Raw genomic sequence first — 25,615 nt, forward strand, 5'->3', positions numbered from 1 at the left:
TAGAATAAAAGTCAGGCTAAAGATTATAAGGTATCTTTGTCGGAAATGGTTGTAAGAGTGCTTCCTACCCTGTTTTTGATGCTTTGTTGTTTATAACCACATAATTAAACCCATGATAAAGTAAAATATAAGAGAAAGGTAATTGACAGATTTTAAAGTCATCAAACCTTTTTCTTGCTCTGTCATACAGGCTGGAGCACAATGGCATGATCACAGCTCACTGCAGCCTTGACCTCCCAGGCTCAATCTTCCCACCTCAGCCTCCTGAGTAGCTGGGACCATAAGTGCATGTCCCACCACACCTGGCTCATTATTTTTTCTTTGTTTCCCAAGCTGATCTTGAACTCCTGGGATTACAGACATGAGCCACCACACCTGGCCCAAACTTTTTGCTTACAACTTTTAATAGAAATAGGTAATAGGAAGGATCTAATTGAGTTATTAAAAAAACCTTTAAAGATACAAAAATGAAAAGGATTAAGCCATTGCTTTTTGTCAGTAGAATTAAAAGGTGTTTGGTAAAAATACGTTAATGTTGTATGAAAAACTTATTGAAATGAAAAAACTATATAAAATGTTGACATGGCTGGATCTTAAAAACTGTCAAATGGAAAAAACTAATTGCAGAAAAGTTTGTTTTGTTTTGTTTTGGAGAGGGAGTCTCAGTCACCCAGGTTGGAGTGCACTGGGACAATCTTGGCTCACTGCAACCTCCGCTCCCGGGTTCAAGCGATTCTCCTGCCTCAGCCTCCCGAGTGGCTGGGACTATAGGCGCACGCCACCATGCCCAGCTAATTTTTGTGTTTTTAGTAGAGATGGGGTTCCGCCATATTGGTCAGGCTGGTCTCGAACTCCTGACCTCGTGATCCGCCCACCTCGGCCTCCCAAAGTGCAGGGATTACAGGCGTGACCCACTGTGCCCAGCCTGAAAGATTTTTTAAGTATAAACATAAAATTTGGTAGCCATACAACCGTATTCATGAAATTTACACACATGCCATGAAAATGAGGACAGGAAAAGACAGACCAAGTTTATGAAAGCCATTACTTTTTAAAGAAGGAACAAAGGTGTACTCCCAGCAGTTTGGGAGGCTGAGGCGGGCAGATCACGAGGTGAGGAGTTTGAGACCAGCCTGGCCAACAGGGTGAAACCCTGTCTCTACTGAAAATACAAAAATTAGCCAGGCGTGGTGGCACGTGCCTGTAGTCCCAGCTACTCGAGAGGCTGAGGCAGGAGAATTGCTTGAACCCTGGAGGTGGAGGTTGCAGTGAGTTGAGATCTTGCCACTGCACTCCAGCCTCGGTGACAGAGTGAGACTTCAAGTAAAAAAAAAAAAAAGAGAGAGAGAGAGAGTAAAAAGAAGGAACAAAGGAAGGAAATGGCACTAGGGAAAGGCACAAAGATGACTTTCATAAACTTCAGTTATTTTATGTTCAAAGAAAAACTGATACAAGCACATGGTGATGGCTACATAGATTAGTATTTCTGGGTTTGCATGTTAAAAATATGAAAATAAAGGCCGGGCACGGTGGCTCAAGCCTGTAATCCCAGCACTTTGGGAGGCCGAGACGGGCGGATCGCAAGGTCAGGAGATCGAGACCATCCTGGCTAACATGGTGAAACCCCGTCTCTACTTAAAAAATACAAAAAAATAGCCGGGCGAGGTGGCGGGCGCCTGTAGTCCCAGCTACTCGGGAGGCTGAGGCAGGAGAATGGTGTAAACCCGGGAGGCGGAGCTTGCAGTGAGCTGAGATCCGGCCACTGCACTCCAGCCTGGGCGACATAGCGAGACTCCGTCTCAAAAAAAAAAAAAAGAAAGAAAAATAAAAACGGAAATAGTTTCCAAAACAAATATTTTATATATGAAATTAGTGAAATTTCAAAATGGAGAAAGGATGGTTACAATAAATTTTAAGAGCCCTTTTTAAAGAGCTCAAAGGGTATGTAAGTATTTGGGATTTGTGGTCTTACTTAGACCTAGTTTTCAGTAGTCTTTCTATGAAATGTATTTTTGTAGTTAGAGAGCTCTTGGTAACTCTTGTAAAGCGGAGTGTCCTGCTACATTACATAACTTATCTAAGTAGATGTGATTTTTTTGTTTTTCTAGAGGCAGAGTCTCTGCTCTGTCACCAGGCTGAAGTGCAGTGGCACCATGATAGCTCAGTGCAGCCTTGATTTCCAGGGCTCAAGTGATCCTCCCACCTCAGCCTCCTGAGTAGCTAGGACTACAGGTGCAAGCCACCATGCGCAGCTTTTTTTTTTTTTTTTTTTTTTTTTCATTTTTGGAGAGTCATGGCCTCATTACATTGCCTGTCTCCTAGGCTGGCCAGCTGGTCTTGAACTCCTGACCTCAAGTGATCCTCCTGCCTCAGTCTCCCAAAGTATTGAGAGTACAGGCATGAACCACTGCAACCGGCCTAGATAAGAATTTTTATGTTGTTTTTGGTTGATTTAAATGCTGATAACTCATTTGCTTCAGAATAGATCTTTGGTTGAAATCCAGTGCAGTTTTGAGACTAAAAAATAAACCAGATTTACTCCCCAAAAATGTTACTCTGTTTCAAAAAAGTAAAATATTTGCACCTTTAAAGATTAGGAGTTGGCTGGGCATGGTGGCTCACTCCTGTAATCGCAGCACTTTGGGAGGCCGAGGCAGGCGGATCACCTGAGGTCAGGAGTTCAAGACCAGCCTGGCCAACATGGTGAAACCCCAGCTCTACTAAAAATACAAAAATTAGCTGGCTGTGGTGGCACCCGCCTGTAATCCCAGCTACTTGGGAGGCTGAGGTAGGAGAATCGCTTGAACTCAGGAGGCAGAGGCTGCAGTGAGCTGAGATCGTACCACTGCAGTCCAGCGTGGGCGATAAAGCAAGACTGTCTCAAAAAAAAAAAAAAAAGATTAGGAGTCATGTTTAAATAATTTTATTGGCCGGGCGCGGTGGCTCACGCCTGTAATCCCAGCACTTTGGGAGGCCGAGGCGGGCGGATCACAAGGTCAGGAGATCGAGACCATCCTGGCTAACACTGTGAAACCCCGTCTCTACTAAAAATGCAAAAAATTAGCCGGGCGAGGCGGCGGGCGCCTGTAGTCCCAGCTACTTGGGAGGCTGAGGCAGGAGAATGGCGTGAACCCGGGAGGCGGAGCTTGCAGTGAGCCGAGATCGCGCCACTGCACTCCAGCCTGGGCGACTAAGCGAGACTCTGTCTCAAAAAAAAAAAAATAATAATAATAATAATTTTATTTCTATTTCTGTAAAGTCTAAATTTTGAATATTTCTGAACATTGATGATAGAATCTCTGTCCAATTAGAATTTGTGCCTTGCTCAGTAGTTTTCATTTTAATGAATGCTTCAAAAGAACACATTAGCTTAATTTTTTTTTTATAATATTTTAGCAAAGAATGGCTCAAGAAGTACTGACACATTTAAAGGAGCATCCTGATGCTTGGACAAGAGTCGACACAATTTTGGAATTTTCTCAGAATATGAATACGAAAGTAAGCAAGTGGTGGTTTTAAAATCTGTTATTTCTTTTCTTCCAGTCATAAACTTTGAGGAAGGTATCTCATTTTTAGTATTAGCATTTGTTATCTCAAATCATTTTATATTGTTAATTTGTTTCAAAATTTAGTGTTAAGCATATAATTAATTCTTGCAAATAGTCCTAAGAATTATGAATGAAGTTTTGTAATGGGACTAGTATGCAAGGTGGCTTTTTTGGTTGTCTGATTTTGTTTTTTTCTTTTTAGAATATGTATACAGGTCTAAGTAGCATAAATTCTGAATGTTATTCAGAGATGAAACATAACATTAAGGAATTATTTTGGGCAAGTAATCAATATAATACAGGCCAGGCACCTCTGACACCAAGTTGTGTGGACAGCTTAAAACCCTACTCCATGGCATTGGGCTTCTAATGGGACAGCACTCAGTTTTTGTTTACAATGGAAAATGTTATAATTCGGGTCCTTTTTTAAGTTTGAACAGAAGGGTTGATCAAAATGTGTTTTGTCTGTTTTAGGCTTGATGATTCACACTTCTCTTTAAACTGCCTTAAAGTAATAAAATACTATGGCATTCTGTTTAATACACGAAAGGTTTCCACTTGATATACATTGTGTTAAAACAGAAGATAGCCATATTCACATCTGTTTCTGAAACCAGACTTTGTTAATTAACAGTTTTAAAATATTAATTAGTTTTGACAGCTTGTAAATTTTAGGTCAAAAATACAGTCCAGAACTTCCTCAAAGTGCTAACCTTAAGTAACATAACAGTGTTTGCCTGTTTGCTTGCCTGGTAAATTTTGCTTTTTATACTGACAGACATTACTAATGTTTAAGTTGATTTATCAACAGTATTTTTAAAAACTCAAATTTGTCTTGTGAAAAATGAGATGATTAGAGGAACAGAAAGAAAGCAACAGGTAAAGAATTCTTCAATTTACATAAATTACAAATGATTTGGTGCTAAATTTATGCACTATGACATTTGGCTTTTATGCAGTCATTTTTTTTTCTTTAAAGATGTTAACACTACCTGATATTAATCATAATGTTCCATTATGTTGATTGCTTGTAATAGGAAGAAAAAGGGTGTCTTCCTGTGCAACTGACACAGCTAGGCTTTGACGGCAGGCCTCCACAAGGTCTACCCTTTTGATTCCCTTTAACTGAATTCTGTTCATCAATTGTTTTTGTTTCATGGGCGGTGGGAGGGGAAAGGGGAATTCGATGCATAAAATAAGTATTTCTAAGGGCTCAGTAGAAATTTCTACCATAGGGATCATTTCATGCATTTATCTTTTCATTTAGTCTTTGCTGTTATCTGTCCCTCATCTTCATAACTCAGCAGTGGATTTCTCAAGTTCTGAGATGTAATGCAAAAGTATAATTCTTTGGAATGTTTGGATCATAGTGATTGATCATTTGCTTTCAGATTTGACTGTCACTTCAGATTTTGAGCAAAAATACTAAAAAAAAAAAAGTTATTTGAAGAGACATGACCTCTGTTGCCCAGGCTGGAGTGGAGTGGTGTGATTATAGCTCACCATAACCTCAAACTCCTGGGCTTAAGTGACATTCTGCCTAGCTTTCTGAGTAGCTAGGGCTACAGGTGCATGCCACCATGCCTCGCTAACTTACCAATTTTTTTTATAGAGGCGGGGTCTCCCTGTGTTGCTCAGGCTGATCTTGAGCTCCTGGCCCTCCCACCTTGGCCTCCCCAAAGTGTTGGGATTACAGGCGAGGGCCACTTTGCCTGGCGCCAAATAACATTTTTTCAAAGGAATGTAAGTTTTCTTTGTTTCAGTTTCATAGGCCAAGTCTTTATGTCTGGGAGAGATTGGATTTTAGGATATTATGGTAACAGATGTATTCCTCTGACCTAACCTGGGCAAAGCTTTTATTGGGCTCCCTGCTTCAACTTGGCAGAAAGATGAATTGTATCTTCATCAAGCTTATGCTACCTTTATGCAGTTGTAGAAAATAACTACAGGTTAGTAAATAGTAACTTTAGGTGACAGTGTCTTTCCAATAAATACGTAAACAAAAAGTTTGGTTAAATAAGATGAAGTTATCTTTAAGATTTTTATTTCTAACTATATGGTGGGTTTTGTTTCTTAGTGTTTTAAAGGCTTTTTAATTGATTTTTGACAAGAGGATACATTGTAAGCAGTGCGTTACTTTGACTTACTGAGTCTTGACAATCTGATTTTGTGCCTATAAAATTGTTTAGGGTAGTATGTTTTAAAAGCTAATTAAGAACTTCAGGCATTTGGAAAATTCTCTTTTTTGCTTATTTACATATTTCTCAGACCTAGACATAATAAATAGATGTGTTTTTAAAAATGAACAGGTTAGAAAAATCGCTATTTACTGCTGATTATGAAACATTGTAATAGCATCAAATTTGTAATTTTAGAATTTTGCTTTGGCCTTGTTTTGATTTTGAAAGTTTTTAAGGAATGTTTGCAAATGTAGTACTTTAGTTGAAATGGCAAAATTTTCCTGAAAAGTGTGAAATGTTAAAATGAAAGAAAACAGCAAAAACATTCACTGTTTGAGCACAATGTAGTTTGGGACAGTCTATATTGTGCTTTGGATAAAATGAGCATTCACATGATCCCTTTGGTTGAAATACTAATGCTCCTATTTTATTGTGTAATGACTAACCATTTTAAAGATGAACTCTTATTCTCAGCCAAAACTTGCAATCTGAGGTTATATGTCTATATATGAATGAGTTTACCTTTCAGGTATTATAGCTGATTCTTCCCTAATTCTCTCAGTTGAAATGTACCACAACAGTTTTGTCCCTTTTCTTCCTCCTGCCTATCCACACTAATTGGTCATAGTAATTCAGGTAGTAACTCCTGGAGCTTTATAAATTATTATAAATATTGTTGACTATTTAGAGTGAGTAATCAGCAGGAGGGACAAAATGGCTTGGAAGTGGTATCTCTTTTTTAATTTTTTATACTTTTAGTTATAACTTTTAGTATTTAGGAAGAAATACCTGAAAGGTAGATACAGATTGCAACATGCATTTGTGATTATTTTGACTGTGCACAAAAGTTTATCTTTAAATTAGTAGAAATAGCAACTATAAGGGTGGGGTTAAAATATAAAATAAACCCATGGGTTGTCTTGCTGCTCCTTAAGTAACACACCAGTGATGCTTGTAAACACTTTTTATAGAAAGTATCTGTGACAATACTTTAATATTTGGCCAAAAGCTTGTAACTCCTAGAGGATGGTAGGAAGCTTGATAGCATCCAAACTGCTAAATTCTTAGGAGCCTGTTCGTGTTAAAGTACGTGAGCCTATGAGCAGTCATTTATGCTGTGAATTCGTATCTGGCTGCTACTTTTCCTTCGACAGATAAGCCTATTTGGCTGCTAAAGGGCTTTTTATTTGGTTCTTCCTCCTGGTGTGAGCATGTATAAACAGCAGGACGTTATATAGAGTAGTAAACAATAAAATGAGGAAAATGCATGAAAACTCAGTATATGGGTGAATAGATACTTGTTTAATATATGTAATTAAACTTGGTAGCATAATGTTTTTGAAACTTTAGATGTAAATGTGTGAATGTCTGTCCATTTGTGAATCCTGAGAGTTGCCAGTCCTGTATAGCAATATATTCACATGCTTCTATTCTCCAATTTTCAGTATTATGGACTACAAATTTTGGAAAATGTGATAAAAACAAGGTGGAAGATTCTTCCAAGGAACCAGTGTGAAGGTAGGAAAATATATTAAAGAATTATAAATTCAGAATTTTGTTATTCCTGGCATTTTTATTATAGTTGTTTGAGGGGGCATATAATGAATATTTAGTATATTTTGCTCTAATGGAGCTTATTGCTTTTATCATGAAGCAAAGCAGGTTCTGTTTGTATTGGTGGGTACAGGAAGGCCACTTATAGGTTATCTTTTGGGAGAAAGAGGAGACTGGACTGTTAAATTCTTGACTATAAATATTCTAGTTAAAAATATGGACTATGGCACAATGGCTCACGCCTGTAATCCCAGCACTTCAGGAGGCCGAGGTAAGTGGATCACTTGAGCCCAGGAGTTCCAGACCAGCCTAGGCAGCATAACAAGACCTCGTCTGGACAAAAATTTTAAAAATTTTCTGGGTATGGTGGTACATGCCTGTGGTCCCAGGTATGTAGGAGTGTTGCTTGAGCTCAAAAGGTCGAGACTGCAGTGAGCTGCAGTGGGCCGTGATCCTGCCACTGCACTCCAGCCTGGATGACAAGAGTAAGACCCTGTCTCCAAAAAAACAAACACACAAATATAATATGGGCCGGGCACAGTGGCTGAAGCCTGTAATCCCAGGACTTTGTGAGGCTGAGGTGGGAGGGTCATTTAAGGCCAGAAGTTTGAGACCATCCTGGGTAACATAGTGAGACCCTGTGTTTACGAAAAATTTAAAAATTAGCCAGGTGTTGTGGTGCAGGTGGTGGGGAACAGGGGTATCAGTGGGGTGAGGCAGGAGGATCCCTTGAGGTAGGAGGATCCCTTGAGCCAGGAGGTTGAGACTGCAGTGAGCCATCATTGTGCCACTGTACTCTAGCCTGGGCAACGAGCGAAACTCCGTCTCAAAAAATATATATATATATATATATATATGGTTAACCCAGGGATGGAAAAGCCAAGTACTAAAAATCACAAAGCTTTTTTTTTTTTTTTTTTTTTTTTTTTTACCTTTTTGTGGTTCTGGGAATGCCTTGTTAGAGGTTGGCTTCTGAAAGGAAGAAAGATCAGAAAATGAAGGTGTAGTGATACCTGTTAATTAATTTAACTTTTCTGTCTGTGGTACCTTGAGGAATGTAGTAATATTTTGAGAAACCTGAGGCAAGGTTAGTTTCTTATGATTCTTTGATACAGCTAATTTCAGTTACGATACACTGCGTTTTTACCTACTCTATTTCTTTGTTTATCTCTGAACAATAGAAATTTTTTTTTCTTGGCTTTATTATGGGGCACATGATACTTCTAGTAGCAGTGTCATTTAAAATATGTCTCATTTCTTTGATTACTTGTCTGTAAGTATTTCCTTCACCTGCATTCTCTTATCATTATGGTAGAATAGTGACGTGGATTTACTTATTTAATCTGACTTAAACCTTGACAAAGTTTGAGCACATTTAGAGTTGGATATGATGAAATTTTAATGCCAGTATCTTTTTTTAAGAATATTAAGGATAATCAATGGCAGTATCTTTAATACATCATAAATCATAGATTAAGAGTGATAGTGCAGGAGCAAATAGTGTGCCTGCCCTAAAAGAGGTTCTCATTTTTTTAAATGTTTAATTATGGTTTGAAACTATTTTAGATCATGTTCTGTGATGGACTGAGAAATTAATAAGCACAATTTGACTATGTGGTCCAAGTAAGTCCTAAATACTTTATTCTTCAAGGATCTTTAGTGTAGTCATTCCTTGTTTCTTTACTACTATTTATTGTTTTACTCATGTGTTACAAGCCCCAGATTTAATTTCGGCCATGGTCTGCCATACCACCAAAAGGTGTTCTACTTCTGTTCCATTTTACTGTTGTATAATTTTAAATCCTCATTTTGTTCTTAACTCTACATCTCTGTTTTTTATCACATTTGATTGTTCTGGAAGATCTTTTCCAGGTTTGAAATATATATGATTATACTAGTTTATCAACATCATAGTTACATTTATTATAGAAAAAAGTAATTTAAAAAATTTTTCTTTCTTCCTTTCTTTTTTGTTGAGACAGGTTCTAAGTCTTTTCCCCAGGCTGGAGTACATTGGCAGGCACCATCTCTGCAACTTCAAATAGCTGGGGTCAAGCAATCCTCCCACCTCAGCTTCCCAAGTAGCTGGGAACACAGGCATGCCCTACTAAATTTTTTTTTTTTCCCCCAATGTTTTGTAGGGATGGGGTCTCGCTGTATTGCCCATGCTGCTGGCTGTTAGGCTTGAGCAATCCTCCCACCTTGGCCTGCCAGAGTGCTGGGATTGTAAGCATGAGCCACCACACCTAGTCAACATGATTAGCTTTTTAATTTTAACTGAGAGGCTTCTGTAACCTGAAGATTTATTTCACAAAATGTACTATAACTTCTGAACATTAATTTTCCTTCATCTTTAAGTAACTTTGGTATTGGAAATTATATAAATAATTTTAAAATATTTTATTTCCTTTGTCCGTAAGTATCCTGTGTTTTAAAGGTGGTATTCTTGCTTGTTAGCTATAGCTATACCCTTTGTCCAACTACCATAGCATATATATTTGTTTACCTGGGGTACATATTGTGCATTTCCTTGGTACCAATTACTACTAAATATTAAGGTTATAAAAATACTTGTACATCAAAGTGCTGTATGTCATAGTTACAATTAGGAAAGACAAAACACATATAAAAGAGGAATCATAAATCAGCAGTAAATTAGGTGTATATAATGAGTGCTTCACAAGCTAAAGGAACAGAATGATGTCTAAGTCCGGCCTTTTAAGCCAAGTTTCATTCACATGATTGGAAAGAAGTGCCTGGTGTATTTTAAAGGAAGGAAAGGTTTCACTGCATAAGAGTATACAAAAACTAGATTCCTGCGTTTTTTTGTTTGTTTGTTTGTTTTTCTGATCTAGAATTTCTTATATCTGCTTTTAGGTTCTTTTCCACAGCATATGTTAATTTTTATTTATTTGTTTGTTTTTTATTTTTGAGACAGAGTCTCACTCTGTCGCCCAGGCTAGAGTGTAGTGGCACGATCTCAGCTTACTGCAAGGTCCGCCTCCCGGGTTCACGCCATTCTCCTGCCTCGACCTCCTGAGTAGCTGGGGCTATAGGCGCCTGCCATCACACCCGGCTAATTTTTTTTTTTTTTTTTTTTAAGTAGTAGTAGAGACAGGGTTTCACCATGTTAGCCAGGGTGGTCTCGATCTTCTGACCTTGTGATCCTCCCACCTTGGCCTCCGAAAGTGCTGAGATGACAGGCGTGAGCCACCACACCTGGCCAACATGTTCTTTTAAATTAATAGCATTTTCAATTTAGGCCTCTTGTGTAAATACTGTCAGGAAAATCTCATGATTCTTGAGTCGGTTAGATGTCTCTTGCTGTGTTATACTTTACTGTATCCTGTACCAGTGGGTCACAGGAGAATAAAATTTTAAAGAGCAAAAGATAGGTCCGGCACAGTGGCTAACGCCTGTAATCCCAGCATTTTGGGAGGCCAAGGCAGGCAGATCACGTGGTCAGGAGTTCAAGACCAGCCTTACCAACATGGAGAAACCCCATCTCTACTAAAAATACAAAAATTAGCCGGACTTGGTGGCGCATGCCTGTAATTCCAGCTGCTCAGGAGGCTGAGGCAGGAGAATTGCTTGAACCTGGGAGGCGGAAGTTGCAGTGAGCTGAGATCACACCATTGCATTCCAGCCTGGGCAGCAGAGCAAGACTTCGTCTCAAAAAAAAAGAGCAAAAGATAGACATAATTAGAAAGTAAGGATGTTTAAAAGAACATTTAATTTTCCATAAGATATTTTTATAGCAAGAGAAAGGGAGAGATAATAAAACATTTAAATAGGTTGAGATTTGTGTTATGTAAAATTTATTACGTTTCTCTGGATTTTCATTTAGCTTTAGGCCATTAAGTATGTGTCTGTTTGTGTGTGTTTTATGTGTTTTGTCCTTCGCACCCCACATTACACTTGGCTGTTTTAGTCACTTTTTTCCCCATCCTCCGAACTGTAAGCTCCTTGATAGTGGAGCTCAGAGTGTCTTTTTTTCTTTGGTTGGTTGTTTTTGTTTTGTTTTTTGTTTTAGACGGAGTCCGTCGCCCAGGCTGGAGTGCAGTGGCGCGATCTCGGCTCACTGCAAGCTCCGCCTCCCGGGTTCATGCCATTCTCCTGCCTCAGCCTCCCGAGTAGCTGGGACTACAGGCGCCCACAACCGCGCCCGGCTAATTTTTTGTATTTTTAGTAGAGACGGGGTTTCACCGTGGTCTCGATCTCCTGACCTTGTGATCCGCCCGTCTCGGCCTCCCAAAGTGCTGGGATTACAGGCGTGAGCCACCGCGCCCGGCTGTGCCTGGCTTTTTCTTTGTTTTTTAAAGATGTAGGGATTCACTCTGTTCCTCAGGCTGGAGTACAGTGGTGCAATCGTGGTTCACTGCAGCCTGGGCTCCAGTGATCTTGCCTCAGGCTTTTTTTCTTTTTCTTCTTTTTTTTTTTTTTTTTTTGAGACGGAGTCTCACTCTGTCACCCAGGCTGGAGTGCAGTGGTGCAATCTTGGCTCACTTCACCCTCTGCCTCCTGGATTCAAGTGATTCTCCTGCATCAGCCTCCTAAGTAGCTGGGATTACAGGTGCACACCACCATGCATGGCTAATTTTTGTATTTTTTTTAGTAAGGACGGGATTTTGCCATGTTGACCAGGCTGGTGTCAAACGCCGGGTGCGGTGGCGTGATCTCTGCTCACTGCAAGCTCCGCTTCCCAGGTTCATGCCATTCTCCTGCCTCTGCCTCCCAAGTAGGTGGGACTACAAGCGCCCGCCACCTCACCCGGCTAATTTTTTTTGTATTTTTAGTAGAGCCGGGGTTTCACCGTGTTAGCGAGGATGGTCTCGATCTCCTGACCTCGTGATCCGCCCGCCTCGGCCTCCCAAAGTGCTGAGATTACAGGCTTGAGCCACTGCACCTGGCCCCAGGCTGGTTTTAAACTCCTGGGCTTAAAGCAGTCTTCCTACTTTGCTGTCCCAAATTGCCACCATGCCTGGCTGGGAAATTTTAATAGGTGAAATGGAAGAATTTCCTAATGAAGAGTGGTTGCTATTTATGGTAGTCTTTTATTTATGCATCTGTTTTGAGACAAGATCTCACTGTATCACCCATGCTGGAGTACAGTAGCACAATCATAGCACACTGCAGCCTCAAACTCCTGAGCTCAGGCAGTTACCCCTGCCTTAGCCTGCCAAAATAGCTAGGACTACAGGCATGCGCCACCACACCCAGCTAAGTTTTTCTAATTTTTATAGAGACACAGTTTGCCCATGTTGTCCAGGCTGGTCTTGAACTCCTGGCCTCAAGTGATGCTGCAACCTCAGCCTCCCAAAGTGCTGGGGTTACAGGTATATCACCACCCCTAGCCATCACTGAAGTCTTAAAGGTCCTCTAGGACTGCCAGTGGTGGTGATTCTCTGTCAGAGTCATGATCCAGATAATTCCCCATCGCTTTTTAAAGGAGGCATTTAGGCTGGGTGTGGTGCCTCACACCTGTAATCCCAGCACTTTGGGAGACTGAGGCAGACAGATCACCTGAGATCAGTAGTTCAAGACCAGCCTGGCCAACATGGTAAAACCCTGTCTCTACTAAAAATACCAAAATTAGCTGAGTGTGGTAATGGGCGCATTTAATCCCAGCTAATTGGGAGGCTGAGACATGAGAATTGCTTGAACCTGGGAGGTGGAGGTTGCAGTGAGCCAAGACAGCACCACTGTACTCCAACCTGGGCAACAAGAGTGAAACTCTGAAATAAATAAGTAAATAAATTAATTAAAAATGGCATTTAGATAATTCAAATCATAAAAAAGAGAAAGCCTCCTTTGTCTGTTCCTGGTGGGGGAAAAGATGATGCTATATAAAGGTATTTCTGTACTTTTTATTTAAACCAAGAGATTGTCTTAATCAGTTAATGTGTATGGCTTATAGATCATTTCATTGATTGATAAAAACTTGCTTACAGGCGGGGCGTGGTGGCTCATGCCTGTAAACCCAGCACTTTGGGAGGCCGAGGCAGGTAGATCACCTGAGGTCTGGAGTTCGAGACCAGCCTGACCAACATGGAGAAACCCTGTCTCTACTCCAAATACAAAATTAGCCAGGTGTGGTGGCACATGCCTGTAATCCCAGCTATTGGGGAAGCTGAGGCAGGAGAATTGCTTGAACCTGGAAGACGGAGGTCGCGATGAGCTGAGATCGTACCATTGCACTATGGCCTGGGCACCAAGAGCGAAACTCCGTCTCAAAAAAACCCACACTCGCACACATTGAATAGAGAAGAAGTGAATTTATGGAAAAAATAGTCCAAAGTGGAAAGATCATAATTACAAGGTTTGATTTTGTTTTGTTTCGTTTTGGTTTTTTCAAGGCGGAGTTTCGCTCTTGTTGCCCAGGCTGGAGTGCAGTGGCTCAATCTCCACTCACTGTAACCTCCGCCTCCTGGGTTCAAGTGATTCTCCTGCTTCGCCTCCCAAGTAGCTGGAATTACAGGCATGCGCCACCCTGCAAGTTTGGATTTTTGTTGTTGTTGTTTTTGTTTTAATTTATTTTGAGACAGAGTCTCGCTCTGTCGCCCAGGCTGGAGTGCAGTGTCATGATCTTGGCTCATTGCAACCTCTGGCTGTAGGGTTCAAGCGATTCTTGTGCCTCAGCCTCTTGAGTAGCTGGGGTTACAAGCATGCACCACCACACCAGCATAATTTTTGTTTTTGCAATAGAGATGGAGTTTCGTCATGTTGGCCTGGCTGGTCTCAAACTCCAACCTCAGGTGATCCGCCCACTTCAGCCTCCCACAGTGCCGAGATTGTAGTTCGAGACCAGCCTGGTCAACAGGGTGAAACCCCATCTCTACTAAAGATACAAAAATTAGCCGAGTATGATGGTGAATTGCTTGAACTGGGGAGGCAGAGACTGCAGTAAGCCTAGATCACACCACTGCCCTCCAGCCTGGCTGACAAAGCGAGACCCTATCTCAAACAAAAAAAGATGTTCTGTAAGTTTTCTTACAGAACCTTTATAGTTTTAGCGCTTGCATTAAGATCTGTGATTTGGCTGGCACAGTAGCTCACAATTGTAATCCCAACACTGGGAGGCCAAGGCAGGCGGAAACAATACAAGCAAATTAGCCAGGTGTGGTGGCATGTACCTGTAGTCCTGACTGCTGGGAAGCTGAGGTGGGAGGAATGCTTGAGTTCAGGAGGTGGAGGTTGCAGTGAGCCGAGATCATGCCACTGCACTCCAGCCTGGGCGACAGAGACCCTGTCTGAAAAAAGCATCCTGTGATTCATTTTACTCAATTTTTGTATATGAGGTGAGGTAAGGGTCAAGGTTTGTTTGTTTGTTTGTTTGAGACAGTCATGCTCTGTCGCCCGGCCATAGTGCAGTGGCGCGATCTTGGCTCACTGCAAATTCCACCTCCTGGATTACGGGCACACACTACCACACCCAGCTAAGTTTTGCATTTTTAGTAGAGATGGGGTTTCCCTGTGTTGGCCAGGCTGGTCTTGAACTCGTGACTTCAAGTGATCCGCCCGTCTCAGCCTCCCAAAGTGCTGGGATTACGTAAGCTACCACACCCAGCTCCCCAACTTTGTTTCCAAAAGTTTTGACTATTGTTGGTTCTTTGCTGTTCCATAATAATTTTAGAGTGAAATCTGGCAGATTTCAACAAAAACTGTCCTGAAATTTTCATTGAGATTGCTATGAATCTATGGATGCATTTGGAGAGAATGAACATCTTTAATGTCAATTCCTGATTATTTCTTGTTAACATAGGGAACTGTCATTGTTCACTTATCTCTGGAACATGTAATTTAATCCAGCTAATCAAAGCCCAGTTTAAACTCACTTTCCCTTCCTGTTGTGAGAAAACACCTCGGCCGGGCGCGGTGGCTCAAGCCTGTAATCCCAGCACTTTGGGAGGCCGAGACGGGCGGATCACGAGGTCAGGAGATCGAGACCATCCTGGCTAACACAATGAAACCCCGTCTCTACTAAAAATACAAAAAAAAAATTAGCCGGGCGAGGTGGTGGGCGCCTGTAGTCCCAGCTACTCGGGAGGCTGAGGCAGGAGAATGGCGTAAACCCGGGAGGCGGAGCTTGCAGTGAGCCGAGATAGCGCCACTGCACTCCAGCCTGGGCGACAGAGCGAGACTCCGTCTCAAAAAAAAAAAAGAAAAAAAAAAAGAAAACACCTCAATTCTGCAAAAGCTCTTGGAATTTAATATTTCTGCTGCTTTTCCCTATGCATGTGGTGTTTAGTCGTTTCATAGTTCCTTGACTATGGAATTCAGAGCAGAAACCCTATTTCCTAATTTCCTTGAGAAATTTTCAGAACTAGGTGATAATGTAAGTTTCTAGTAAGTTGATAGTGTTGCTCAGAGGTGATTGTTTCATTTGTGATTTTGAAAAGAAAATGTAAATTTTTAGACTTAAGCCCTTGCATCTAAAACAAATTCATGAGAAATCCCACAGAATACAATGTTAGAGACGAGCAAAAATAATCAGTCTAATCTCAGAGAGTTGACAGGCATTCCAGATCATTTTTGTCAGTATTCAACCATGGTAGGATAATGTAAGAAATACACTTAAGGCCAGGTGCGGTGTCTCACGCCTGTAATCCCAGCACTTTGGGAGGCCTAGGCGGGCAATTGTCTGAGGTCAGGAGTTCGAGACCAGTCTGGCCAACATGGTGAAACCCCGTCTCTACTAAAAGTACAGAAAAATTAGCTGGGCGTGGTGGCGCATTCTTGTAATCCCAGCTACTCTGAAGCCTGAGGCAGGAGAATTGCTTGAACCTGGGAGGTGGAGGTTGCAGTGAGCCGAGATTGCACCATTGCACTCCAGCCTGGGCAACAGGAGCAAAACTCTGTCTCAGAAAAGAAAAGAAAGCAGTATTTCCAGGTACATTGTATATGATTGACAGGAATAATATTTCCATTTCTGATTAATGTAACAATTTGCCCCATCCCAAGTATTTTTGATTACAGGCCTCCATAAAAGGCCTATACTTGATACCTAACAGTGTTTGATCCCTAGCTTACATCCATGTAACTTTTTTTTTTTTTTTAGATAGGGTCTCACGCTGTCGCCCAAGCTAGAGTGCAGTGGCGGGATCATGGCTTACTCTAGCCTCAGCTTCCAGGGCTCAAGCAATCCTCCTGTGTCAGTCTCCTGCATAACTGGGAGTACGTGCGCATGAATCATACCCGGCTCAATGTTTCTATTTTTTGTAGAGATGGGATCTCACTATGTTGCCTTGGCTGGTCCTGAGCTCCTGGGGTCAAGCGATCCTTCTGCCTCAGCCTCCCAAAGTGTTTAGATTACAGTCAAGAACTGCTGTACCCGACCTGCTTTCACTTTTTGGCTCTCATGAGTGATGCTCCTGTAAATTTTAATAAAATTTTAATCTTTTAGATTTTTTGCTCACTACGTTTGAGGTCATAAACATCCATTTAAGAATGGTGGATGTTCATATAGATCCATTTCTCTTAACATTATCAAAGCAGGTTAAATTCTAGATTATCTGTGGGAACCCTAAGAACTGCTTTAGAATTATTGTTAGCTGTTTGTCTTCCATCTGGCATTGTTCTCAACTATTAATATTTCATTGAGAGAACAGTAGTAACATCCTGTATACCCTTGTATAAATAAAGAGAGCAGATCACTATCTTATTGACCATCTTTCCAAAGATCGATTTTGTGGTTTATTTTGTTTGTTTGTTTTTGAGATTGAAATCGGTTGAAGGGATTCTTGTGCCTCAACCTCCGGAGTAGCTGGTAGTACAGATGAGCACCACCCACCATGCCTGGCTATTTTTTTGTGTTTTAGTAGAGACAGGTTTCACCATGTTGGCCAGGCTGGTCTCAAACTCCTGGCCTCGAGCGATCCACTCACCTCGGCCTCCCACAGTGCTAGGATTACAGGCGTGAGCCACCACATCCAGCCAATTTTGATGTTTTCATGGAGTGATACTTGTAATAAACATTTCAATTATATATAGCATTGATGTAGACATGTATCAAATTTACGTTTTTTTAGCTTATGGAATAAACAAATGTTTAAACTGAAATTGATTCGAAACTGGATTGAACTTTTTCTTTTTCCTGTTTGTAATTTACATTTTTAATAGTGTGTTGAAAGCCTTAAACTATTTTCTGTGGTGCAGGTTGACTGCCTGTTATTGGAAATGCTTGGTATGAGAAGTGTTCCAGTCTTCGGGCTTTTTCAGATTTTGGAATATTTGCATTATGCCTACTAGTTAAGCATCCCAAATCTGAAATACCCTAATGAGCATTTGATTATGGGTTTTTTTTTTTTTTTTTTTTTTTTGAGATGGAGTTTCGCTCTTGTTGCCCAGGCTGGAGTGCGATGGCATAATCTCAACTCACTGCAACTGCTGCCTCCTGGGTTGAAGCTCCCAAGTAGTTGGGATTACAGCCATGTGGCACCACACCTGGCTAATTTGGTAGTTTTAGTAGAGACAGGGTTTCTTCATGTTGGTCAGGCTGGTCTCAAACTCCAGACCTCAGGTGATCCACCCACCTTGTGTTGAGATTACAGGCGAGAGCCACCTCACTGGACTTGAGCATTTCCTTTTAGTGCCATGTTGGTGCTTTAAAACTTGCAGATTTGCGGTCGGGCGTGGTGGTTCACACCTATAATCCCAGCACTTTGGGAGGCAGAGGTGGGTGGGTTGCCTGAGGTCAGGAGTTGGAGAACAACCTGGACAACATAGGGAAACCTTGTCTTTACTTAAAAACAAAACAAAACAAAACAAAAATTAGCTGGGTGTGGTGGCGGGCACCTGTAATCCCAGGTACTCTGGGAGGCTGAGCCAGGAGAATCGCTTAAACTCGGGAGGTGGAGATTGCAGTGAGCCGAGATTGCACCATTGCACTCCAGCCTGGGCCACAAGAGTGAAACTCCACCTCAATCAGTCAATCAGAAGAGTTTTTCTAGGAATGTATCTTTCTCTTAATAAGTCAGATCCTTATTTGGTTGAAAATGTTTACTGCATGACTATCACTGACTATGTAAGATGCTGATGTACAACTGTATGACTTGAAGGTTGAGTTTTGCTTCTATGGGAATATGACACCATTTGAATTGTTCTCAATATTTTAAAGAGTTTTAGTGAATTCTGTTCATATAAAAATCAGCTTCAATAATGCATGCTTTTTACACTATCATTGAGTATCCAGTGTTTACAAGGTGTTTTTGAGGGATAAGATTATTATTGCTGTGTAAATTAGATGGTGTGTACCTTCTAAGTTAGCATGAGATTTATTTAAATCTCATCTTTTTAGCTTGCTGAAGTTGATACTATGCAGTTGCAAGTTTATATTGACCATTTAATATTGCTCTTTTTTTTTGAAATGGGACCGTTAAACACATTTTTCTTTATATTGAGACAATAGAGCTGGAATATTAAAGATGTATGCATTAACCCTTGCATTTGGAACATTTACATGTCATAAGCTGCCTTTCAGTGAGTGGTTAGGCATTTCTACAGGTGTGTATTATATTTTGAATAAATTTTATATGGCTTTCCAAGAAACAATTAGAGCATTTGACCCACCAACTTTGTTTTTTATTTTTATTTTTTTGAGACAGAGCCTCCCACAGTAGAGACGGGGTTTCACTATGTTGGCCAGGCTGGTCTTAAATTCCACCTCAGGTGATCCACCTGCCTTGGCCTCCCGCAGTGCTGGAATTACAGGTGTGAGCCACTATGCCCAACCTGTCCTACCAGCTTTGGATGTGAATTTTTTTCATTTATATTGAGAACAATAGGGTCTTGGGGCACTATGATTGTACGAGTGCTAAGTCAGTGTTTGAATCCATTGAAGATCCTGACGGCAACATCAGGACTTATCAAAGACACACAACTTCAATGAGAACCTTTCTTTGAAATTAATTAATTAATGATATGGAGTCTTGATCTGTCACTCAGGCTGGAGTGCAGTGGCACAATTTCAGCTCACTAGGAATGCATCTTTCTCTTCTCTTTCTCCGTCCCCCAGGTTTAAGCACTTCTCCTGCCTCAGCCTCCCGAGTAGCTGGGACTGCAGGCGTGAGCCACCATGCCAAGCTAATTTTTGTATTTTTAGCAGAGACGAGGTTTTGCCATGTTGACCAGGCTGGTCTCGAACTCCTGGCCTTGTGATCTGCCCACCTCAGCCTCCCAAAGTGCTGGGATTACAGGCTTGAGCCACTGTGCCTGCCTGCCTTTTTTGATTTTTTTAAAGAGACAGAGACCCCCTCTGTTGCCCAGGCTGAAGTGCAGTGGCACAATCATAGCTCATTGTAACTTCAGTCTCCTGGATGATGGGTAGAATTCTGCCACAGCCCAACTAGCTAGGAGTATAGGACGAACCACTGTGCCCAGCTAGTTGTTTTATTTTTTTGTGGAAATGGGGCCTTGCTGTGTTGCCCAAGCTGCTCTCAAACTCGTTTCCTCAAACCCTTCTCCCATGCCATCCTTCCAGAGCTCTAGGATTACAGGTGTGAGCCATCATGCGTGACTTGTTTTTGATTTTTAGATCATTTTCTTCCTTGTTTTTTTGTTTTTTTGTTTTTTTTAAATGGAGTCTTCCTCTGTCACCCAAGCTGGAGTGCAGTGGCGCGATCTTGGCTCACTGCAACCTTTGCCTCTTGGGTTCAAGCGATTCTCCTGCCTCAGTCTCCCCAAGTAGATGGGACTACAGGCACGTGCCACCACGCCCAGCTAATTTTTTTTTTGTTTTTATTTTTTGTATTTCTAGTAGAGACGAGGTTTCACCATGTTGGCCAGGCTGGTCTCAAACTCTTGACCTCAGGTGATCTGCCCGTCTCAGTCTCCCACAGTGCTGGGATTACAGGTGTGAGCCACCACGCCCAGCCTTCTTCACCTTTTATATCAAACTTTTTAAGGAAGAGCTTAGAAAGCCAATTTAAAGAAATTGAAATGTGTTATGTAAATGTCTATTTTGCAACTGAGACACACCAATTTATTTAGCACAAAAAGTCAGAGACCAGTAATGGGTCATTTTCTGTCAAATCTCAAGCTGAGCTCTTTAAGTGCAGTTTACAATTGGATTGATTGATTGGTTGGTTGGGTTTTTTTTGTTTTTTGTTTTTTTTTTGAGATGGAGTCTTGCTCTGTCACCCAGACTGGAGTGCAGTGACACGATCTTGGCTCAGTATAACCTCTAGCTCCCAGGTTCAAGCGTTTGTCCTGCCTCAGCTTCCCAAGTAGCTGGGATTACAGGCATGAGCCACTGTTCCTGGCCTACAATTGGAATTTTTTGTTGTTGTTTTTGAGACGGAGTCTCGCTTTGTCACCCAGGCTTGATTGCAGTGGTGCGATCTCAGCTCACTGCATTGTCCACTTCCTGGGTTCAAACGATTCTCATACCTCAGCCTCCTGAGGTGCTAGGATTACAGGCGCATGCCACCATGGCTGGCCAATTTTGTTGTATTTTTATTAGAGACAGGGTTTCACCATGTTGGCCAGGCTGGTCTAGAACCCCTGACCTCAAGTGATCTGCCTCCCTCGGCCTTCCAGAGTGTTGGGATTACAGGCGTGAGCTACTTTGCCCGGCTGGAATGCTATTCTTAATTGAGCTGCTTTTATTTATTTATTTATTTATTTATTTATTTATTTAGCAAGCCTTGAGGAAGGGATTTGGGGAATGAACAATGGTACTTGATCAAATAATCCTTGCACTAGGCAATCAGAGCTTCTAGGACCACTGTACCTGGCCAAGGGGGTTTTATTGATAATAATCTGTAAGGAACAAAAGGGTAGGTACTATCGAAATCATTGATTAGATGTAGGGAGCATTAAGGACATATGGAAAGTAGTTTGAAGTGAAATATTACTATAAGAGAATCGGCCAGGCGCAGTGGCTCATACCTGTAATCCCAGCACTTCGGGATGCCGAGGTGGGCGGATCACCTGAAGTCAGGAGTTCGAGACAGCCTGGCCAAAATGGTGAAACCCCATCTCTACTGAAAATACCCGAAAAAGCCAGGTGCAGTGGCTCACGCTTGTAATCCTAGCACTTTGGGATGCTGAGGCAGGATAATCGCTTAAACCCGGAAGGCAGAGGTTGCAGTGAGCTGAGGTCGCGCCACTGCACTCCAGTCTGGGGGACGGAGTGAGGCTCTGACTCCAAAAAAACAAATACAAAAAAAGTAGCTGGATGTAGTGGCACGCACCTGTAGTCCAGGCTACTCAAGAGGCTGAGGCAGGAGAATCGCTTGAACCCGGAAGGCAACCGTGTCAGTGAGCTGAGATCATGCCACTGCACTCCAGCCTGGATGACAGACGGAGACTCCGTCTCAAAAAAAAAAAAGTGAGAATGTTGCATAGATTACCCAAGTTAATTCTTATAATTTAGTGTTCATTTAAAAGGAAAATTGATTTCCTACTTTTTGTTTTTAAAAGTAGTATTAGGCCGGGTATGGTGAGTCAGGCCTGTAATCCTAACATAAAATGTGGCCAAGGTAGGAGGATTGCTTGAGGTGTGGAGTTCAAGGCCAGCCCCAGCAATAGTGAGACCAGGAAGAATTAGCCAGGCATGGTGCTAAGCACCTGTGGGCCCAGCTACTCAGCTATTTGAGGCAGGAGGATCGCTTGAGCCCAGGAGTTCAAGGCTGCAGTGAGCTGTGATGGCACCACTGCATTCTAGTGTGGGCAACAGAGCAAGGCCCTGTCTCTAAAACAAAATGTAAAAAATGTATTTTCCATTTCCCTATTCATTTTATGTATTTGTAGCATAAATGTTACTGCGCCTATTGACACTTGACAGCATTAGATTTCTATTATATGTGTTATGTTGCTTTACTGTATTAGTAATATTTTTTCATAATTAGGAAAATCTTTCCATAATTACTTTTAACAGAATTTTTTTATTTGGGGTATTGTGGGAAATGGCTAGTTTTGTCATCGTTAATAAAAATTATGTAATTAAGTGCCAGTGAAGAACCATAGTTTGAAAGTGAATTTAATACATTAACTCATAGTTATGCAATCTCACAAGCATTTTGCTGCCTTCAAGTTGTCTGTTTCCAGCTAATTCTAATGACTAAATTTTGTATTTTCCTTCTCAACAAAAATTTCACTCAGTTCTATATATATGTTAGATGAGACTTGGAACATACAGCTCTACAACCTTAAACTGCTTTTCCAAAAATATGAAAGCTATGAAAACAAAAAATCTTCATAATTTAACTGATTTGGTGACAAAGCCTAAATTGAACAGATGTGGGAGTATTTATAATTGTTAATTTTACATAGCAGGAAATAGTAATTTGTTCAATTAGGGTTGCTATTTCATATCCTTTTAGTGTTTCAATATAGGTGTACCACACTACTTTTCCTTTAAAAATGTTCTAAGAATTTAATATTCTGCAACACTCTTGAACCCTGTGATTTTGGAGAATGGAACCTATAGTAGATGCTCAGCAAATTCTACATGATGCAAATTAAAATCAAGGATATGAGTATCATGTCTTAACTGTTTAAAGAGTAGGTTTTACTATGGAGAGATCCATAAGAGCATTTGAAATGAAAGCTTTTTTCCTAAACTTCCCTCTTTTTTAAAAAAAAAATTGTATGTGTGAAGTTAATGTTGTATTTCTAATATGAGCTTAATGTTGCAATTAATGTGTAGTGGAAAATAATAACACTTACATTGATTTTTGAGACAAGAGCTTGCTCTGTTGCCCAGGCTGGAGTGCAGTGGCACGATCTCAGCTCGCTGCAGCCTCCACCTCTAGGCCTCAAGCGATCCACCCACTTCATCCTCCCAAAGTGCTAGGATTATAAGAGTAAGCCACTGTGCCCAAGCCATCAATAAATTTTTATGGGTTAGAAGTTTGGGCCAGGCGTGGTGGCTCATACCTGTAATCCTAGCAGTCTGGGAGGCTGAAGCAGGCAGATACTTGAGGTCAGGAGTTCCAGATCAGCCTGGCCAACATGGTGAAAACATGTCTTTACAAAAATACAAAAAGTAGCTGGGTGTGCCAGGCGCGGTGGCTCACGCCTGTAATCCCAGCACTTCAGGAGGCCGAGGCGGGGTGATCACGAGGTCAGGAGATCGAGACTATCCTGGCTAACACGGTGAAACCCCATCTCTACTAAAAATACAAAAAATTAGCCAGGCGTGATGGCAGGCACCTGTAGTCCCAGCTACTCCGGAGGCTGAGGCAGGACAGTGGCGTGAACCCGGGAGGCAGAGCTTTCAGTGAGCCGAGATCTTGCCACTGCACTCCAGCCTGGGCGACAGAGCCGAGACAGTCTCAAAAAAAAAAAAAAAAGGTAGCTGGGTGTGGTGATGCATGCCTATAATCCCAGCTGCTCAGGATGCTGAGACAGGACAATCGCTTGAACCTAGGAGGTGGAGGCGGAGGTTGCAGTGAGCCAGGAACGTGCCTCTGTAATCCAGCCTGGGCAACAGAGCAAGACTGTCTCCAAAAAAAGAAAGAAAGGGGCCGGGCGCGGTGGCTCAAGCCTGTAATCCCAGCACTTTGGGAGGCCGAGACAGGCGGATCACAAGGTCAGGAGATAGAGACCAGCCTGGCTAATACGGTGAAACCCCGTCTCTACTAAAAAAAAATACAAAAAACTAGCCGGGTGAGGTGGCGGGTGCCTGTAGTCCCAGCTACTCAGGAGGCTGAGGCAGGAGAATGGCGTAGACCCGGGAGGCGGAGCTTGCAGTGAGCTGAGATGCGGCCACTGCACTCCAGCCTGGGCAACAGAGCGAGACTCCGTCTCAAAAAAAAAAAAAAAGAAAGAAAGAAAGGGCCGGGTGCAGTAGCTCATGCCTGTAATCCCAGCAATTTGGGAGGCTGAGGAGGGCGGATCACTTGAGGTCAGGAGTTCAAGATCAGCTTGGCCAACATGGTGAAACCCTGTCTCTTATTAAGAATAAAAAATTAGTCAGGCGTGGTGGCGGATGCCTGTACTTGGGAGCCTGAGGCAGGAGAATCACTTGAACCTGGGAGGCGGAGGTTGCAGTGAGCCAAGATTGTGCCACTGCACTCCAGCGTGGGTGACATAGCAGGACTCCATCTCGAAAAAAAGACACGTGAAACCAAATGATGATGAGAGAAACTGAAATAGCAGTTTGTTACAGGCTGGGCGTGTTGGCTTGCTCCTGTAATTTCAGCGCAGAGGGAGGCCCAGGCAGGAGGATCACTTGAGCCTACGAGTTTAAAACCAACCTGGGCAACAATGCCAGATCCCATCTTTAAAAGTATGAATAGCACATTGAATTCATTGGATTTTTTTTTTTTTTTCTACGAGTCTCACTCTGTTGCCCAGGTTGGAGTGCAATGACGTGATCTCTGTTCATTGCAACCTCTGCCTCCTGGATTCAAGCGATTCTCCTGCCTCAGCCTCCTGAGTAGCTGGGGTTATACAGGTGCCCGCAACCACGCCCAGTTAATTTTTGTATTTTTAGTAGAGACAGGGTTTCACCATGTTGGTCAGGCTGGCCCTAAACTCCTGACCTCAAGTGGTTCACCCACCTCAGCCTCCCAAAGAATTGCTGGGATTACAAGCGTGAGCCACTACACCTGGCCAGAATTTTTTTTTAATGCCGATACTGGTGATGGGATTAGAGTATATTAACTGATTTTACTTAGTCCCTCCATTCCCACATTAATTAGTTCTCAAAATTTATTTGCATGCTACAAAAGAGCTCAACAATTTTCTTATTATGTGCAATTTTTTTAATAGGAATAAAAAAATACGTTGTTGGCCTCATTATCAAGACGTCATCTGACCCAACTTGTGTAGAGGTAAGAGTTTATTTTGGAGATTATTGGGAGAGCATAAAATCATTTAGATATTGAGTCTTTGACTACAACCTAATTCTGTCAAGACACATAGTCACACATACGCACAGTCAGTCATTTGCAGTAGACTGTAATCATTTGTTTCTTAGGAGGATTGTCTATGGTTATATTCTTATTTATTGTACTTACCTCAGGCTCTCACTGAATCTTTTATTTTTCCTTAGAAAGAAAAGGTGTATATCGGAAAATTAAATATGATCCTTGTTCAGGTAAGCTTTAACTTAACTATTTTCCTCAGAAGAATTATGCTTACTATTTGAACAAAATGTTTGACCTACTTAGAAAATAAAGTATACTAATATTTGCAGAAGTAGTTATAGTATTCTTACAGTATTAGGTGACCTACTGTCTAGTACTTGAATGTTAAAATTTGCTGTGGCAGGGATCATCAAATAACGTTAAAGCCATCATTTATGTGGCTGCAGTGTGGACTGGACTTTATGTTGAATTCTTTTCTTTTTATTTTCTTTTTTTATTTTTTATTTTTTTTTGGAGA

At 41.6% G+C, this 25,615-nt stretch overlaps 1 protein-coding gene across 4 annotated transcripts in view; it reads left to right on the top strand.

Moving 5' to 3' along the window:
- XPO1 (exportin 1) overlaps positions 1–25,615 on the top strand; it is a 60,131-nt gene that overhangs the window by 8,898 nt on the left and 25,618 nt on the right. For 2 of the 4 annotated variants that reach the window (XM_005575780.4, XM_005575781.4), the window contains exons 3-6: positions 3,397–3,498; positions 7,174–7,246; positions 25,001–25,062; positions 25,284–25,328. In XM_005575780.4, coding sequence (XP_005575837.1) covers positions 3,397–3,498; positions 7,174–7,246; positions 25,001–25,062; positions 25,284–25,328 — 282 coding nt within the window. Of the gene's footprint in view, positions 1–3,396; positions 3,499–4,359; positions 4,428–4,585; positions 4,650–7,173; positions 7,247–25,000; positions 25,063–25,283; positions 25,329–25,615 lie in introns of all 4 variants that reach the window. The other 2 variants (XM_065527562.1, XM_074011695.1) reach the window with 2 other exon arrangements.

The sequence above is a fragment of the Macaca fascicularis genome, chromosome 13 (assembly GCF_037993035.2).
Source record: "Macaca fascicularis isolate 582-1 chromosome 13, T2T-MFA8v1.1".
Classification (NCBI taxonomy): Eukaryota; Metazoa; Chordata; class Mammalia; order Primates; family Cercopithecidae; genus Macaca; species Macaca fascicularis.